The following is a 19,438-nucleotide window of genomic DNA, read 5'->3' as shown; positions in this document are numbered from 1 at the left end:
TGGTGAGAGAAGGAATGTAGTAACAGGGTGTCAGCTGTCTTTGCCAGCTGTAGCTTAAACAGTTTCTGTGGTAGCTCAGAGCATGATCTTTGGAAGAAGTAAGGCTCAGCTTCAACCCCTGGCATCTCCAGGAACGCTTGACAACACCCCTGCCTGAAACCATGATACTTTGAGGTTTGAATGACCAAGTGCTACCCGCTCACCCGCACAATGTTCAGAAGGTGAATATAACACACTTACAGTTGAAATAAACTTTAACTTTTTAATATAAGTTTTACACGTCTCTTACAAATGCAATTTTTTTTGTAACATTTGATAGATACTTTTTTGGGGGAAAGTCATAATCTGTAAACATTAAGTCTACCAGCTATAATAAGACGTTCTCTAATCCTTGCAGTTTGATAAAGTGCTTAATTTTTTTTAAATAAAAAAACAAACACTATTTTTGCCAAGTGGGCAGGAGGTATGAAGTTTGCAAAATCTGAGAGGATTAAGAGGAAACACACACCCTCTTCAGCTTGCTTTAGCAAAGACACTTTTGAATAGCAAAAGAACAGGGAGATAGAACATTTGAGTGTTTGCCAGTTGTTCCACAAGAGCAGCTTTCCTCTTTAAGATATTTATCACCCACACAACTGTTCTCACGCCTATTAACTGTTCCACTGCAGATATGGTTTCCTCAAAAGAAGGGTAAACACCACAAAAGGTGCTTTCCCAACAGAGCCTAGGCCAATGTGTGCCCTCCCCTCCTAGATTTCGTTGGACTGCAACTGCCGTCAGCCCTGGCAGCATAGCCAAAGACCAGGGACAGTATAAACACCTGAAAAGTTGCTCTCCCAGTCAGAGACTTGTACTTTTACACAGCTGTCCTTTCTTGCCCAGGCAAAGTTGAAAACCTTGAGAGATGCAACATCTTAATCCTGGACAAACTGAGTTTTTCCTATTTGTATGAATGCTGCAAAACTCTGCACATGAAGGAGCATGCCCCATTGGCCCTGGTGGGGTTTACTTCGGAGTAAACATGTTGAAGAGCACAGCCTTGCAGTCCAAGGCTGTGCTCGTTCATTTGGAAGGAAGTCCAACAGAGTTCATACAGGAGTTGTGCAAAGGACTGCAAGCTAGAAACTGGCTTTAGAAATGCTGGACACACATTGAGTTGGGTAATGAGACCACATCAGGTAAGCGCATATGCAATCAAGGCAGCTCAGTCCTTTGGACAAAAAGAGGATAAATCTCGCTTAGGCCTTAGCTAGACCTAAGGTTTATCCTGGGATCGTCCCAGGGTCATCCCTGTGCATCTAAATGACACACAGGGGATCCCGGGAGCAGGCAGGGATGACTCCGGGACGATCCCAGGATAAACCTTAGGTCTAGCTAAGGCCTTAGTGGCCTCTGGAAGCTCCTAAATCACCCTGCACTTTGTTTTTAGACTTCTGCAGTTTTACCTTCTGCAGAAAGATGAGCACATTCAGTAGCAAATTGCCATGGAAGCTCAGGCTCCGAAGCACTGGGAGAAATTGCTACTTGGGTTCCCGGTGCCACAACCCAACCGGGGTGATGAGAGGGTCGGTTGAGAAGATCCGTGCAACGCTGGGGCTTGTTCGAAGTCCAGCTCTGTCGCAAGTAAGAGATTTAGGAAAAATCCACAATGGAATCAAATGAGTTCAGATTTCTATAAATCCGACCTGTGGATTCCGCAGACTGAGGGGTGGTGTTGTTCTTTTACACAAATTTAGAAAAACACGTACAATAAAAACATCGGCTGAAAATGCACATTTCCCCCGTAGCCTAAAGCATGAAAATGCACTTGGGGGTCATTTTCACAAGTGCAAATTTGCGTAAATTCGGGAAATGAGGAAAATCCGATTCTGCTAATGAGCAGATGTCAGAATGAAAGGCACCTGACGATTTGCGGAATGGGTTTTACAAATCCGTATATCCTTAGTTGCAGTGCCTGCCATTTGCACTGACACTGAGTTACCATAGCATGAGCAGAGGCAGTTGCTAGATTACTGAGAGTATGGATGCATTGAGCTTTAGCAGGCGCTGTCCATGGATGGGGCCACCTTTGTGGCTGCAGCGTGCCAGCCCTCCATGTGCAGTGTTCTGTATGCCCCATCGGCCCAAGCACCGATGACACACTAAAGCCAATTGCAAAATACGCTTGCAGGCACAATGAAATGTTCGATGGTTCTCACACACACCCAGGTTGTGATGGAGGAGAACCCGCCTTATCACACTTTCCTCACCTAACTTCCTGGCTCTTGCAATGGTGCAGTAAGTGTGACCCGACGTGCGTTCCTGGAACGCAGCAAAAGAATTGCACGGCCGCTTCATAAAAGGCCAGTTTGGTCGAGCGAATGGGCCCCGCGTGGTCGTTTTCACACACAAATGATCGCTTGAACAGGGAAGGGTTCTGCCTCTCCTGGGCTTAGAACAATTAGGTTATCTAACTGCTCTTCTAACTGAAAAAATAATTAAAAAAAGATTAATACTTTTAATCTCCATTATAAAAGCTTTCAAAAATATTCTGTATTAACATATAAAAGAAAAGGGTAGATCAGTTTTTCTGCTAAGGGCAGGTACAAACATCCACAGCACGGGCCTTTGAGATGGTTGCAGCCTGGTTCCTCCAAGCTACCGAGTCCCTTAAACATCCAAGGAGGGGAATGTCCCAAGGCCAGCCTGAACAATCGCATTTAGGTGAGTGTACCAAGGTCAGAGTCGGGCACTGGTATAGCTCTTGCCGTGGTCTGAAATTCCTCCTTGCAGCTGGGACAGGCCTGTAACTTTTGCATGCAGCTTTAATAAGATGAAAAACAAACACAAAAAAGGCAAGGAAGAGGAGATGGGAGGTCGAGAGAATTTCCTATTCGCTCCATTCAAAAAGTTGAGCTTTAAAACACACACACCATAATATTAACACGAAGGCTGGTACATTAGTAAAAGGCATACGAATCACATTTCTTTTTATTTTGTTTTAAAGTATGGTCCCAAGAAACTAGAGCCTAGTTCCTTCTTAATACACTTCGGCCCTGTTCGGAAGACACCTTAAACCATGGCTTTAACCACAGCGAATAAGGTAAAAAATCCTTATTCGCAGTGGTTAAAGCCATGGTTTACAGTGTCTTCTGAATGGGGCCAAAGTGTATCAAGAAGGAACTAGGATCATCCCTCTTTTGGGGGGGGGGGTGAATAAAGAACCCCGCAGTGGGGCATCATAAGGATGAAGACAGATGTAACATAGGGTGACCCTATGAAAAGGAGGACAGGGCTCCTGTATCTTTAACAGTTGCATAGAAAAGGGAATTTCAGCAGGTGTCCTTTGTGTATATGGAGAACCTGGTAAAATTCCCTCTTCATCACAACAGTTAAAGTGCAGGAGCTATACTAGAGTGACCAGATTTAAAAGAGGGCAGGGCACCTGCAGCTTTAACTGTTGCGAGGAAGAGGAAATTTCACCAGGTGCTGCATGCATACAAATGACACCTGCTGAAATTCCATTTTCTATGCAACTGTTAAAGATACAGGAGCCCTGTCCTCCTTTCCATAGGGTCACCCTATGTAACATAAAAAGACATTCTAACGGATCCCTTGCCTGCAATGGGAGTTCAGCTTTGTAATGTGCAAGACCAATGTACAGACCCACGCACCCTCCTCTAAATATGCCACAGGGGAGCACCTACTTAGTTGTTTCTTCCCCAGCACCAGCTACCTGCTCCTCTAAACTGGAGAAGCCGGGGCCCGAGACCTTCTGCAGGCAATGCTGGGGTTCTACCACTGAGCGATAGTCCCTCTCTAACAAAAAAGAAAACCCAACCATGAAACAGTGCTGTCGAGGAGGTTCGCTCAAGAGATAGTAGCTTGCCAAGGGCCCATCAGCACATTTAGGAAAGGTTAAATTAAGGGCAAAAGGGAAGACTCCAACTTGTTCGCTCAAGAGAAGCATTAAAGAAAGCCTCTGGGATAAGGAGATTCATTTCCACTCCACAGCACTTCGAAATGAAAACCAAAATAATTTAAAAGGTGAGAGATTCTCTCTCTCTCTCTCTCTCTGCACTGTCACATTTCCAGGCAGCCCATAAATCATGGAGCAGCTCAAAGCAGCAAAAAAAAAAAGGAAAACAAAAATAAAAACAAAGGGAGTACAAACATAGCCAATGGGAAGTTACTTTAAACTCTTCACACGCGCACGTTACACAGGGCCTCCCTTCCATGCCCCAGAGCCCTCAACCCTTAACTGGGAAAGAGGCTGTCCTCCTGGGCTGATGACGGCGGTGTCGACAAGTTGCTGGATCCTGCGAAGAGGCAGCTCAGCTTGGGCCTCAGTTCATTCCAGACTTTGCACATCTAGAGAACGGAGAGAAGAGAATGGTTACAGTCCCTTAGGCAAAGGCTGCAAAGACAGCGACAAAATTAACAGCAGCAAAACACCTCAAGGATTAGTTAAACATTTATAGGGGCACGACGCAGAGGGCCATAAACTCCTGGCCGCTTTCCCCATGCAAACGTTACCCCCCAAAGCAGCGCATTATGCCTTCAAGTTTATTACTTTGGGGGGAAGGGTTTACTAACAAGCCTCTGCTGAGAACAACAAATCTAAAGAACTATATCCATATATTAATGCATGTAAAAACCAACCATCTGTACCTGAAAAATTCTGAAAACAGTAAACCGTCTAGAGGGCAATTTGGATATTTCTGCTTAGCTAATGTAGAAAGAACAGGTCTCGTCTGAGAAATCCAATGAATGCACATATTATCATTCTCCTCTCTTTCCAGTGTTGGAAGTATGCATGCTGTTGCTTATTTAGTTATTTATTTACATATAAATAAATAAACTGCAGTTTACAGTTAAACCCATAATATACAAAAATCAAGATTTAAAAGTGTCATATAAAACCAGACTAAGTTACAGTCCAGGGAAAGCTTGTCTAAAAAGATACGTTTACGGGAGGCGTTTGAAGGATGTGACGTTTTCTGCCTCCCGAACCGCACGAGGGAGGGTTTTTCCAGTGGGTGGGTGCCGCATCCAAAAGGGACTTTGAACGTTCGAGGATGATATTTTAGAAAATCAACCGAAGGGGCCACTCACCTCCTTATGGCCCTGGATCTGAGAATTGACAAAAGCCCCCAGGATGTGAGATGTGAGTGGAAGGTAAATGTGGATCAGTTGGGTCTCTTGGTGCAGGCAGTATAGAGAGAAGTAATTTCGCAGCTCCATTGTCAAGATCGCGTTCTCTTGCTGAGAAAGAAAAATAATTTGTGGGGTTTTATTTATTTATTTATTTTATTATTTATTTATTTCATTTATATCCCACCTTTTTTTCCTCCAAGGAACCCAAGGTGGCATACTCAATCCTCCTCCTCTCCCGTTTTTCCTCACAACAACAACCCTGTGAGGTAGGTTGGGCTGAGAGAGTCTGTGACTGGCCCAAAGTCACCCAGTAGGTTTCCATGACCGAGCGGGGACTAGAACCCAGATCTCCCAAGTCCCAGTCCAACACTCTAACCACTACACCACTCTGGCTCTCTGAAGAAGATGCACAAAGGAGAAGATGTAACGCACACTTCCCAAAAGTAGCTTCTTACACTAGAATGGGGCAGTTAAGTTCTCCTGTTTCTGGAACACCAACATCCACAAGAGCAAAATCCCCTTGGCCTTACACATTTGGGAATGAGCGAGATGAGGCAGCGAGTAATTAATGCGACTGAGGAGCTGCCTCATTGCCCAAGACAACCATGGAGTTTCCCAAAATTGTCAGCAGTCCATTCATATGGCAGGAACTGCTCTGAAGCTGATCTTCTCTGTCCACCAAGATAAACTGATGTTCTGGGGATGATGGACAAGCCCAAAAAAATGCCATGAGGTTGCCTTGGAAGATGCCTTCTCCCTTGACAAGGAAAAGCCACTGGGAGTATATTTTTCCTGTCCTACCTCAGCGGCGGTGGCTTCCCATAAGCTTCCAGGCTCAGTTCAAAGTGTTCGTGATGACCCTTAAAGCCCCTACACGTTTTTACATCTCAGTGTCTTGTCTTTTACGAATTGGACCATGTTGTCTCTGCAGTGGCTATGAAATGCTTTGCGAACAGAAACACACTTGGACCTGTCTTTTCCGGGCTTCTGCCAATTTGAACCCTAACTCTGTGGGCTCTATTCTGCTGACTGCCAAAAGCCCAAGGTCACTAACCTCTCAGCCTATATCCAACAACTGAAAATCTTATGAACCCCTTTCTAACTTCAGAAATTTCACCAGGCATTGCTCACAGCCATAAGGGCTAGTCACTTACACTCTTGTTTGTGTGGGGGGGGGGGGGGGTGCGTGAGGGAATTTAAATGAAAAGAATCTCAGAATGCAGAGTTCTTGGCCTATGCTGAATCATGGAACGGCTGCAAGTCCAAATGCTTAGTTAACAAGCACATATTGTTTGAAGAAGAGGCAGACTGTTGTACCTCCACAATTCGGGATTCCAGCTGCTCTACGGACTCCGGCTCTTTGTTCTGTACTGTGGCGCTCATCATCTGCTTCTTCATCATACTGTATTTGTGCAAGGCTCTCTGGTGCTTGTGCAAAACTCCCTTCTCGTGTCTCTCACACAGGTCCTACATCGCAAAGGGGAAAGTTAGGTCATGCGGGATGACAAAAGGGAACTCCTTTTTTATTCCTTGTAAATGTAAATGTTCTTTATGTAAATGACAGTCCAAACTCGCATACAATGTTTTGGAAAGACACCCCTGGGGGAAGGGGGAGATCTGTGACCTTGATTTTTTCCTACCTTGATTCTGCACTGCTAAGATGAGCTTGCCCATGTATTAAGGTGCTTGGGAGGCCCTCTTCTCTATCCCAAACTCACGTTTGCCTGGAGCAAATGAGGATGTCTTTCCCGCGGCCACGTCCAGGAAGGCTCACCTCGCCCTTTCCTTGCTGGCCTTGCGCTAGAGTGTATTTATTTTTATTTTATTTATTTTATTTATTACCTTTTTATACCGCCAAATAGCCGAAGCTCTCTGGGCGGCTCACAAAAATTAAAACCATGAAGAGCATAAAAACAGTGTACAGAGCTTTCTTTCTTTCCAGCCTGTTTAGCATGTCAACTTTGCATTTGTTTTAAAAGAAGGAAGTTTCTAGTCTCCAAGGCCGGCAATGTAGGCCTGGAAGTCTGTGGGCAACGTTCAGCCAAAGCTCAAAAAGCCAGACGCAAACCTGAATTTGTGTGTGGGGGGGGGGGGAAGGGTGTGCATCATTCAGTGCGCTTGGGAAATGTTTGCCCTTCCCAAGACTTCGAGTTCCATCAGATGAGTGTTTTATTGCACGCTCGTTACTGGGCACTCACGGATTTTCGGGGGTCCCTCTCACGACGTCCGCCTCCCAGCCCTTTTTGTCTTCTTCGCGCCACAAAAAAAACACCCCAGTAAGTCTGAATTAAAATAAAGACGGAAGTTGCTGCTATCTCCTACTGTGTGCAGGAGAAACAGCGGGATCAAAACAGCCCACCGAAAGGGCCACGTGCACGTTGTTGACGTCCTATTTCAAGAGGAAGTAATGAGGGACAAACGCGCAGGTGGAGAAGCGACGGTAAGCAAACGTGATTTCCCACGGTATTCTCACAGAAGCAGAATGTGTAATTTTACATGAATAAAAAATATAGGGATTTTTGCACCATTCATTCAGGTCATATAATTCAGGCTGTCTTGATGCCTATTTCCTTCCTCTGCCCCCAGCACAGGGTATGTTCTATACTCAGCCCTGAGAAAGGCCCAAATCGCCACTGATTCCTTCTTCCAATGTCTAGTTTGGCCTCATGACTAACTCTTTGGCTGCTTTTCTATTGAACTGATGCAAGGGCCGTCCAAGAACAAGCACATTCAGCTATTTCTGAACAATGTCCTCACACACTGGCAGGATAAAAGTGGACTTACTTTATAGGACTGGAGCAAGTCCAGGAATAGGTTCAGCTTCTCCACCACATCACTCTCTTCCTGTTTACCCTAGAAAGCAGAAGGGCAAGAAGTGAATTAAAGGAAACCGTGTGAATTTGGGCAGCGGTTCAGCCAAGTCCAGAGCAAAGAGAAAGACTCTTCCAAGTTCTAACGCTTACTTAGTTCCCGTTTCAGGGAGCTACAATGGGATTAGGCAGATTATTCTGGACTACTAGCGAGCTCGTGGCTGAGGCTCTTGACCCAAGTAGAGCCCGGGGAGGGGAAAGGAAGAGAAGTAAATTCTCAAGGTGACTTGAGAAAGGAATCTGGCAACAGGGTCCAGTGCTTTAATCTGAGATACCAGAACAGTTCTCAGGCAGGGACAATCTGGCTCCACAAATGACGTCACTTACGCAGTGGAGGCTTTCTTTCAACCATACTTTGAATGGTTTTAATTTTTGTGAACCGCCCAGAGAGCTCCGGCTATTGGGCGGTATAGAAATGTAATAAATAAATAAATAAATAAATAAGTTCACCACCACACTGAAATCGGAGCCACCAGCCTCTGCTGTTAGTGCCACTGCGGACCTAAGATACGACTGCTTGCAGGTCTGATCCTGCAGGGGCCTGTTGGGATGGTGGGGAGAGGCCCAAACGCAAGGACCACCTTCATCAGGATTCATGGAGCACGAGGAAGGAGCAGCAGGAGCTCACCTGCTGCACAGCTTTGTCAGCCAGGAGTGCAAATTCGACAGAGAGGCCTTTCAAGGCCTGCTTCAAGTTGCCCCAAGCGCTGTTGTTCAAGGCAGCCCAGGAAGGGAGTGGAGTTGTGTCGGACCCCAAAGCACTACAGGAGGAGGAGAAGGATTTGTTGGGATCCAGCAAGAAACAGCCACCAGACCCGAATGTTCCTGCTTTGTCCAAGCCCGTCCCAAACCGCAACTGCCTTTTTCTTTTTCAGCCGATCCCTCACTGCTTTTGAAACTCAAGCCTCTAATTGTCACCACGTGCTCTGGTTCTTTCGCAACTGCCAGCTACACAGGACAATGGGATCCATGCTCGTTGTCAGGGTCGGGTGTGCTCTGCACGAAAAATGAGCGAACCAGAACCCTGCACCAAGCTAAGCAGAATCCTGGGATTCCTAAGGATTATGCAACTTGAGAAAACTGTGCAAGTGCAGAGGGGGAAAGTTCGGCTTCTACACCACATCGTTGTGGGAAGGACCACTGTTGAATGGCGGAGCGCCTTCTTTGCGTGCAGAAGGTCCCAGGAGCTGTCCCCGAATGGAACACATGGATTTGGGGATGGGGTCAGGGGTCAACAGGAAAGTAACACAAGAGCTGGTCACTGGTACACCTAGGGGTGACCACATTACACCAGTTTTAAAATCCTAGCATCCTTTTGGGGGGAAGTGCAGGGACCATTCGGTACGGGAACTTCTGAAGGAGCATCTCATGGAAGACCACAAAGTCATTGTACCGCCTCGCCTGTACACGGAGCACCTGAAACGCTACAGCAGAGACAGAGGGAAACCTTTTGATGTTTCAATGGGCCCAGTGCAGTTCATTGCCCCACACAATGCAAAGCGCCCTGCTGGAACAGGCCAAAGACCTATCTAGTCCAGTATCCCATTTCCAGCAGTGGCCAGATGCCTTCAAGTAGCCCACAAGCAGGGTTGAAGGCAATAACCCTCTCTTAACACCAGCTTTAAAATCCCTACACTGGCTGCCCATTAGTTTCGGGTGAAGTATAAAGTGTTGGTTATCACCTTCAAAGCCCTACATGGTTTGGGTCCAGGTTACCTGCGGGATCGCCTTCTCCCGTACAATCCGCCCTGCACACTCAGGTCCTCTGGGAAGAATCTACTTCAATCAGCAAAGACTAGGCTGACAACCATTACCCAAAGGACCTTTTCCTCTGCCGCTCCCAGTTTGTGGAATGACCGGCCGGGAGAGATTCGTCAACTTAACAGTCTTCCGGAATTTAAGAAAGCTATAAAGACTGATCTCTTCCGGCAGGCCTATGCAGTGGAATTTTAAATCTGCCTTTTAATAACGTGCTGCCTTTTAATAATGTATTAGTTTTAAATGTTTTAATTAGCTATATGATGCTTGCATTTGTGTTGTACCCCGCCTTGATCCAGAGGGAGAGGCAGGTAACAAATAAATTGATGATGATGATGATGATGTGTTTTTCATCTGGAAAATAACACAAGGTAAAGGGGTTAGCCCTCAGCACCCCAGTCCCCATCTCGATTAGGGTGCTGTTCACCAAAATTTTACAGTGAGAGAAGATCCAATCACAGATTTCTATGACCTCACCTAGTTTATGCTGCGTTGGAGGCTACAAGAGAAGGTCGCTCAGCTTAAAGGTCGCTCACCTTAGTTCCTTCCCAAACATAAGGAGGTCGGAGGCGTTGTCAACTGTTCGAGAGGCTATTTTCTCGGCTCGGTCCCGCAGTTTGTAAAAGCTGTTGTAGATGTTCCGGATCAGCTCCCTGCTGGCAGCGAACTGCACTTGGATGTCAGCTGGCAGGAAATCCTAAGGCAGAGCGCAAGATAGGTCAACAGGCAGCTGACAAGAGCAGTCGAACGCACCATGAACACAACACAGAGAGGAGCACTGTGCCTGCAAGCCCAGACAAAGAGAGAACGTGTCACTCAGAGATCTCGGCAATTTCATACGGAACGCTCTTCATACAAACAGATTTACACACATGCCAGGTCACTATTGCAGGAAACTCAGGGGATACGACAGGTTAGATGGGATTCCTTCCACTGATGTACAGGGTACAAAAAGTTGTGGATTGTCTACCTTTTCTCAAGTAGGCGAGATAAGCAGCTGGTACAAGAATCTCTGGATAAAATTGCTTTCAACTTTGCATACTCAGTCTCTCAAATGTTTCTGAGAGAAGTTCTGGGTTACCTTAGTTTCATTCATTTGTTTTCAATAGCTTTGGGTATTTTAGCTTGATTTACTGTTCTTATTACTATGATTTTTCTCTTATTTCTGCTTTGTGAACCCCTTCCCCCCTCCCTTCATATGTTTTAATGTGATTTTAGACTGTAAGCCTCTAGGCAGGGTATCGCTGTTTTATTTGTATATTTTGTACAGCACCAAGTACATTGTTGGTGCTATATATATTAATAATAATAATAATAATAATTTAATTTTCCTGGTTTGATCTCTCCTCTTTCCCACCTCCATAGCTAAGCACTCTTTAGCAGTGTACCTGGTTATATAGAAGCAGCCATCAAGTTAAGAATATATTTAAGATTAGGGAAAGGTGTTAAATGTTAATTAGCAAATGTTAATTTTTGTGAACCGCCCAGAAAGCCCCGGCTATTGGGTGGTATAGAAATGTAATAAATAAATAAATAAATAAATAAATAAATAAATAAAATTTGGGTGGGTATCATTAGACGGCTTAAGACTGCTACATTATTTATTTATTTATTTATTTATTATTAATTTAAAACATTTGTATTCCGCCCTATATCATGAGGATGTCAGGGCGGTGTACAGATAAAACGATTCAATACAAAACAATAAATACACACAGCTAAAAACAAATTAAACCATTAATCAAGTTAAAACCAATATATAATTTAAAAGCAGTAAAAACAGTTAAAACAATGTGTGAGCTTGGTGAATTTAACCATCAAAGGCTTTGTTAAAAAGCCACGTTTTTACTTGGCGCCGGAATAAAGTCAGCTTTGGCGCCAGTCAGTGCTATCTAATAATCAGCCAGCGTTGCAATAAGGCTGGTGACTGAAAAACTAAAGGGCCAAACCGAGCAAGACGTTGGAGGTCCATGAACAGAATTCCTGTCTCTTTAGAAGCCAGCCAGTACAGGCAGGGCCGGTGCCAGACTATTTTGCACCCTAGGCAAGGTGAGCTACTTTCACCCCCGCCCCCCCCCCCCCCAAAATGTCAACTTTGATTTTTAGGAACATATGTTTTCTGGAAAAAATAAGAAGCACAAAACTTGAAACTGCTAAACTTATTTTAAAGTGCAAGAAATACGTCATGCCAATTATAGCAAACAAATTGGAAAGGAACGTCTATGGGTCTAAAATGCATTATTTAATAGAAATATCACCTCCAAATCATCTGCCCAACTCACACACCCGCGCACACACACACTCCGCATCACTCAGTCCAAACAAACACACGCATGAACACATGCATTCACTCAAAGACCCCCTGCACCCCATTCACCCACACATTCTCTCTCTCTCTCTCTTCCGGGCGCGTTCCAGAAGTCTGAACATGGAGCCGCCCCACCCCCACCCCAGTGTCCCTGGCTTCTCTTTGGCTGGGCGGGCGCGGGGCACCATCCCACCCGCCCAGGCCCAGCTGAATCCTCGGGCCAGGCCAGCTCACAGCCAATGCACGTGAGTGCTGCACTGTGCCCGGCGCCCCTCTTAGCTTGGCGCTCTAGGCGGCCGCCTGAGTGGCCTCTATGGTAGCACCGGCCCTGAGTACAGGGTCCAAATTTTATCAGGACTGCAGCGCTGGGAAGTCTGGATTATTTTCCCCAAACGGAATTCAAGCGCCCTTCAGCCCCCGTGTGGTGCCGTCCTCTCACTATTTCCTTTGTTGGGGGCGTGTGCTTTGAAGGGGGAGCTCGCTGATTAAAGGGGAGGGCGGGGAGGTGCGCCTGCTCCAGCACCGCGTTGAACCAGCAAACTTGTGCTGAGTCAAGTTGAATGGACTTTTACTGCTCCAACCTCACTCTCATTGCCCGCAGAAACGGAGCCCAGCCGATGAAACATTAAATCGGTAAATCGTTAGACAACAAAGCCAGAGCGAGGGGGGGAAGGAGCCCACGCCCATCACAATGTTACAACCAATGAAGTGGTGGCGGAAGGAGAAGAGGCGGGGCAGAGCAGAAGAGCAAACAAGCAAAATCGAAGTTGCATCGGTACAGCACGATACGACAAACCCACGTGAAAGGGGCCATTAGCTTGACGCGCTAATGAAACGGAGCTAGAAATTGCAGAGACAAACCAGGGGGGGAAAGTAGGTGTGATGGAGACCAAGGCAAGCTGTCCTGGGATATATATTATGAAAGGCAGTATAGAGGTGTGCTAGGTGTGCTCAAGTTACTGGAAGTCAGATTCCGGCTGGACATCAGGAAAAACTTCCTGACTGTTAGAGCAGTACGACCATGGAACCAGTTACCTAGGGAGGTGGTGGGCTCTCCCACACTAGAGGCCTTCAAGAGGCAGCTGGACAACCATCTTTCAAGTATGATGTAGGGTGGATTCCTACATTGAGCAGGGGGTTGGACTCGATGGCCTTGTAGGCCCCTTCCAACTCTACTATTCTGATTCTAAATAAAATAAATTTACCAGGAGGAGGGCCTTCTCTGCTGTGGCACCCCAGCTGTGGAATGAGCTCCCTAAGGAGGTTCGCTTGGCACCTACATTATATGCTTTTAGACGCCAGGTGAAGACCTTTTTATTCTCCCAACATTTTAACAATCTATAAATACATTTTAACATGGTGTTTTAAATTTGTAATTTTGCATTGTTGCTGTTTTTATCTGGTTGAGCTTTTATATTGTATTTTATATTATGGTTTTATACTGTTGTTTTATACTTTGAATGTTTTTAATTTTTATGAACCGCCCAGAGAGCTCCGGCTATTGGGCGGTATAGAAATGTAATAAATAAATAATTTTTTAAAAAAAATAGCAGCTTGAGGGGTCCGATTCAAAAGCAGGAATGCGGAGTAGGAGGAGGGAAGGCGCTCTGGGCCCAATGCAGCCCCTGCCCTCCACCCCGTCAACATCTGGCTTTGAAAGACATTTAAAGAGACACAAGATCCAATCACAGCTCCTCACCAATTTGTTTGAAGTTGGTCCTAAAAGCAAGGAATGCTACCTAGAAAAAGTAATCCAGTTTGTGGTGCTATTTCTGTTCCAGTAGATGGTGCCATTAACAGACATCTCTCAATTACAATGGCCGCCACTTCATTATCTCTAATCTCTTAAAAGGTATGTTTCAGACGGTGAACCTGCAGGCAGTTTTTAACAGATGTTTTGTTCATTATCTAAATGTCGGTGCTAATATAGGAAGAGCAACTATTAATTGTTATTAGCTGTGCGATTGTGTCCCTCTTCCCCTCCTACCAAATTAGGCGGGAGTGAGTGCAGTCCTAGACCCCCTTAAGCTGTTCAAGTTCCATCAAAGTCAGTGGGATTTAAACAGCCTTAAGTGAGCAGGATTGCAGGAAGTGTGTTGCTTTGTTAAGAAATAAGTTTGCCGTTCAAATAATGCCGTTTCTATTTCCCAAAACAGGCAGGGAGCTTTCCAGCTGCATGACAGAGACAATACCTTGGCCTGAGTTGCTAGTTTGCAAGTCATGAATTCGTCCCCCACACCTTGGACCAGCTCCCTCAGCTTATTCTGCACATCCTGGAAAAGCAGAAGAAAGGCAGATTTTGTTTAAAAAAGCAATCAGGTGATTTACCCTCAGTCAGTACCTGGCAACTGCAACCTTAACCCCTAGTTTACCAAGGTTATACTTGCAAGTAAGGGAGAGTTAGTAAGATGTTTATATTTTCTGTACACACAGCAAAGATCCATGCAACATACTCGAATATACACACAGTGTGCTGTTCAGGAGGACTCACCGACCCGCTGAAGGAGAGGAAGAGCTTCAGAAGTACGTCTTCTGAGAACGGAGGGTGCCGGGCCACCAGGTTCACAAAACGCTTCAGTGCCCGCCTCCTCATCTCTATGAACTCTCGGTCAGCTGCAGGACGAAAACCAACGCAGGTTAAAGAATCTCAGTCTTTGAGAACCTCCTGGGACATCGATTTATACACTGGTAACTTCAAGGCTCGACTTCTGCAATGCGCTCTCCATAGGGCTACCTTTGTGCCTGGTCCAGAAACTTCAACTAGTTCCAAATATGGCAGCCAGGCTGGTCACCGGTACACCTAGGGGGGACCACATTACACCAGTTTTAAAATCTCTTCACTGGCTGCCGATTAGTTTCTGGGCGAAGTACAAAGTGTTGGTTATTACCTTTGAAGCCCTACGTGGTTTGGGTCCAGGCTACCTGCGGGATCGCCTTCTCCCGTACAATCCGCCCCGCACACTCAGGTCCTCTGGGAAGAATCTACTTCAGCTAGCAAAAACTAGATTAACAACTGTTACCCTTCTCTTCTGCTGCTCCCAGACTGTGGAATGGCCTGCCGGAGGAGACTCGTCAACTTAACAGGCTACTAGCATTCAAGAAAGTTATAAAGACTGATCTCTTCTGGCAGGCCTATTCAGTGGAATTTTAAGATGCTTTTAGAATGTTTTAGGATGTTTTTAACAATGTATATTATGTTCTAATTGAGTATTATGTATTTTATCGTTTATTGTTGTTCCCCGCCTCGATCAGAATGGAGAGGCAGGTAAGAAATATTATTATTATTATTATTATTACTACTACTACAGAGCACTGCCTTCTCTGCAACCTTGCCAATTCCATTAAAGGTTCAGTGGTTGACCAGTTAACACCGCAGCCTACTTCTCCTTCTTTGTCTTAAGATCCAAAGAGGAAAGGAGACGTTCTTGACCACTGGCTTAGCATGTCATCTGAACAGGGTCACAGCATGCTTTTCAACTTGTTCAATGTTTATAGCAAGGCCTTGGCCTGGCACTTGCATGCAGCTCTCCACCACTGCCTTAGCTTCTCCTTGAGACACAGACCCTGTTCAGACGACACGCTAAGCCACGGTGGTGAAGCATTTTGAGCTAAACATTATGGTTTAGCCTGTCATGCAAACCATGGTTTAGCGAGTCGTGTGAACCATTCCTAAGCCTAGTGGCTACATAGCCATGGTTTAAATGCGCTCACTAACCATATGCTGCAAAAGGGTTAGCAGCCTAACAATGATTTAGTGTGTTGTCTGAACAGGCCCACAGTGTCTGCATTTAAACGTAATGCCAAATCATGGCCAAACTATGGTACTTGAAAACCATGGTTTGCAAGGAGCTGCCAAAGCAGGATATCGAGCCATGGTTTGAAGGCTACAGTTTGTGCTAACTGTGGTTTGTTTTTAAGTCAGGAACCACAGTTAGGCCCATTGCTCTGTCTCAAAGTGCTGCTTCACCATGGAGGTGAACTTATGAGCAGATGGAAAACGAAAATAGACAAGCAGATCCAAACCGCGGTTTGCCTGATATGCACTTACAAGCATGAACCATGGTGCGGGTTTTTAACTATGGTTAGTGGAAACCATAGTTTGATGTCTGAATTGAACTGAAAAATGTGGTTGCTACAGGTGTCTCCAAACCTACTACACCACATCCCATCTCATCAGCAAAGACTTACCTCCTAGCATCCTTTTGGGGGGAAGTGCAGGGACCATTCGGTACGGGAACTTCTGAAGGAGCATCTCATGGAAGACCACAAAGTCATTGTACCGCCTGTACACGGAGCACCTGAAACGCTACAGCAGAGACAGAGGGAAACCTTTTGATGTTTCAATGGGCCCAGTGCAGTCCATTGCCCCTCACAATGCAAAGCGCCCTGCTGGAACAGGCCAAAGACCTATCTAGTCCTGTATCCCATTTCCAGCAGTGGCCAGATTTATTTATTTATTTATTTATTTATTACATTTTTATTTTATTACAATAGCCGAAGCTCTCTGGGCGGTTCACTAACAGATGCCTCCAGGTAGCCCACAAGCAGGGTCAAAGGCAATAACCCTCTCTTACACCAGCTTTAAAATCCCTACACTGGCTGCCCGTTAGTTTCCGGGTGAAGTATAAAGTGTTGGTTATCACCTTTAAAGCTCTACATGGTTTGGGTCCAGGCTACCTGCGGGATCGCCTTCTCCCGTACAATCCGCCCTGCACACTCAGGTCCTCTGGGAAGAATTTACTCCAGCCAACAAAAACAAGGCTGACAACTATTACCCAGAGGACCTTTTCTTCTGCCGCTGCCGGTTTGTGGAATGACCTGCCGGGAGAGATTCGTCAACGTAACAGTCTTCTGGAATTTAAGAAGGCCATAAAGACTGATCTCTTCCGGCAGGCCTACCCAGTTGAATTTTAAGATGCCTTTTAATAATGTGCTGCCGTTTAATAATGTATTAGTTTTATATGTTTTTAATCAATTATGTGTTTTTTATGGTGTTTTGTATTTGTGTTGTACCCTGCCTCGATCCAGAGGGAGCGGTGGGTAAGAAATATATTTGTTGTTGGCCTCTCAGCAACTGATATTCTCAGATATGCTGCCTCTGAACATGGAGCCATGACTGAGCCATGATGCCTAATAGCCCATTGATAGATTTATCCTCCGTGAATATAGGACATAGGAAACTGCCTTATATTGGTCCATCTACCCCAGTACTGTCGACACTGACTGGCAGCAATAGTTCTCCAGTATTTAAGGCAGGATTCTTTTCCTTGCCCTATGTGGAGAAACCAGGGCTCGAACCTGGGGCCTTCCGCATGCAAAGCAGATGCTCTACCACTGAGCCACGGCTCCTGTGACTAATTTCCTTTTAATAAGAACCTAAGAGCCCTGCTGGACCAGAACAAGGGCCTATCTGGGAATCAGGGAAGTTGCTTGTCCAATGCATCTGGGGGGCACCAAGCTAGGAACGGCTGTTCTATCTAGCCCAGAATCCTGTTCCCGACCAGCAGCGAGCCAGATGGCTTTGGACATTTTACAAGTACAGCAGGACTGAAGTGGCTCTTGTCAAATCCAACCCATTGTTCCCCCCACCTAACAGCTGGTATTCAGAGGGCCCCTGAACATGGAAGACTAATTCAGCTATCAGCCCCATAGCTCCCTTTTCATGAAATGTAAACGAATGGCCAACATAAATCCCTTAATTTAGTCATCATCCGTGACATTGCCATTAAGCTCAGGTGACGCCACACCTGAAACCGTTCAAAGGACACATGAACTTCTCTTGGTTTTTCCAGACAATTGTGGTTGACTACATAAATACATCCCTCCACTTGTGAATACTCACTGACTAAGAAACGGGGTAAATGATCATAATGTTCTGTCCCTTCTGAAGGTCCTGGATAATCATAAAGCAACGCTGAGGAACAACAGCAGGAGAGGAGTTTTTACCCTGGACTGGTGACTTTCTTGTGGTCTTCCTAGCATCTGAAAGAGGACGCTGGCCTTTGGCCTGATATTGCAGGGGTCTTCTTATGTTGAAGCAAGGATTTTGCTTGTCACATATTGGAGTTATAAGCATCAGCGAAAGATAGAGCCTTTACTTTCTTTTTATAAATTGCCTATTTTAATACTTTATTTTATTTTAATCAGCTATAAAATCTATAATGAATTCCAAGGACATGGGGCAACCACGGTAAAGGCCCTGCTTATGGCTGCTGCCAATCTGACTTCTGTAACTTGAGTAGCAGGGCCCTGTCACCTGAGGGTTAAAAGGTAAGGAAGAATCATGTTGGAAGGGCTGTACTTTGGACCAGTTGAAGGTTCTGAACCATTTTTAAAGGCAGCCCCATGAAGGGTGCATTACACTCTAGTCTGGATGTCACTAATGCATTGGTAATGGAGGCAAAAATCCACCTTCTTTAGATAGGGTCACAGTTGGCGTACAAACCTAAGCTACTAAAAGGCACTCCTCACCACTGTCAGCAACTATGCTTCCATAGAATCATAGAATAGTAGAGTTGGAAGGGGCCTCTAAGGCCATTGAGTCCAATCCTCTGCTCAATGCAGGGTTCCACCCTAAAGCATCCCTGACAGATGGTTGTCTAGCTGTCCACCAAGAGCACAAAACCCAGTATTAGCCATTGATAAACTTATCCCCCATGAACAACATTAATCTACTTTCTACCCTAAAAGGTGTCAGTTTTGTTATCAGTCCAACGGACCACACTCATTTAAACCACTCTAGAGAACACAACCGTTGCTTTCCCCCCAATGTGCAGCCCTGCCCATTTTTGTTGCTGCTGGTAAAGTTAATATTAACGTGCGGTCTGCCTTGGCAAGTGTACTTTTCAAACAGCCAAGGATGGCAGATGGAGACTCGAGTTAGTCTGCCATTTCAAGTGGTTTAGGTTAGCCTGTAATTTCATAAATTAAATCGAATCGTGGTTTCTAAAAGTGTACTATGAACAGGCCGGTCCAAAATACACAACTGAATGGTTTTGGATCTTGTAAGCTATCCTGAACGTAGGATGAGTCAGGCTATAACTGTATGTACATATGTAAGTAAAGAAAAGGAACAGTGCCGCTGTCAAAATTAATTTGAGATCTGAGATGAATGGTTTAACACACTGGGAGGAATGTTAAGTTATGCAGGTAGATAGGTAATTGTTTAATGAATCCCGTTTGCCTGATAGAGTAGGAAGCCGAAAAGGGCAGGGCTGCAACTGGAGACACCAATAGCAGGCACACAGTCAGGGTTGTGTGTGTGTTTTAAAAGTTTTTACTGAAGTGAAGCCAGTTGCCCCTGCCAGAACAGGCAAGCTGATTTTTAAAGTGGAAAAACAGATTGTTTATCCTGATGGATGACTGA

The 19,438-nt window shown here is 45.4% G+C and overlaps 1 protein-coding gene across 3 annotated transcripts in view; it reads right to left on the bottom strand.

Moving 5' to 3' along the window:
* Positions 1–248: 248 nt before the first annotated feature.
* The window catches only part of SNX8 (sorting nexin 8), a 38,113-nt gene continuing 18,923 nt past the window's right edge, over positions 249–19,438 (bottom strand). For all 3 annotated transcript variants that reach the window (XM_063142960.1, XM_063142961.1, XM_063142962.1), the window contains 9 exons: positions 16,261–16,378; positions 14,564–14,685; positions 14,265–14,345; positions 10,301–10,461; positions 8,635–8,767; positions 7,921–7,989; positions 6,454–6,603; positions 5,095–5,244; positions 249–4,350 (listed from right to left, as the gene is read on the bottom strand). In XM_063142960.1, the coding sequence (XP_062999030.1) occupies positions 4,237–4,350; positions 5,095–5,244; positions 6,454–6,603; positions 7,921–7,989; positions 8,635–8,767; positions 10,301–10,461; positions 14,265–14,345; positions 14,564–14,685; positions 16,261–16,378 (1,098 nt within the window). In that variant the 3' untranslated portion in view covers positions 249–4,236. The remainder of the gene's footprint in view (positions 4,351–5,094; positions 5,245–6,453; positions 6,604–7,920; positions 7,990–8,634; positions 8,768–10,300; positions 10,462–14,264; positions 14,346–14,563; positions 14,686–16,260; positions 16,379–19,438) is intronic.

The sequence above is a fragment of the Elgaria multicarinata genome, chromosome 17 (assembly GCF_023053635.1).
Source record: "Elgaria multicarinata webbii isolate HBS135686 ecotype San Diego chromosome 17, rElgMul1.1.pri, whole genome shotgun sequence".
Classification (NCBI taxonomy): Eukaryota; Metazoa; Chordata; class Lepidosauria; order Squamata; family Anguidae; genus Elgaria; species Elgaria multicarinata.
Note: the sequence above shows the minus strand (reverse complement) of the source record. Positions and strands in the feature narration are given on the sequence as shown.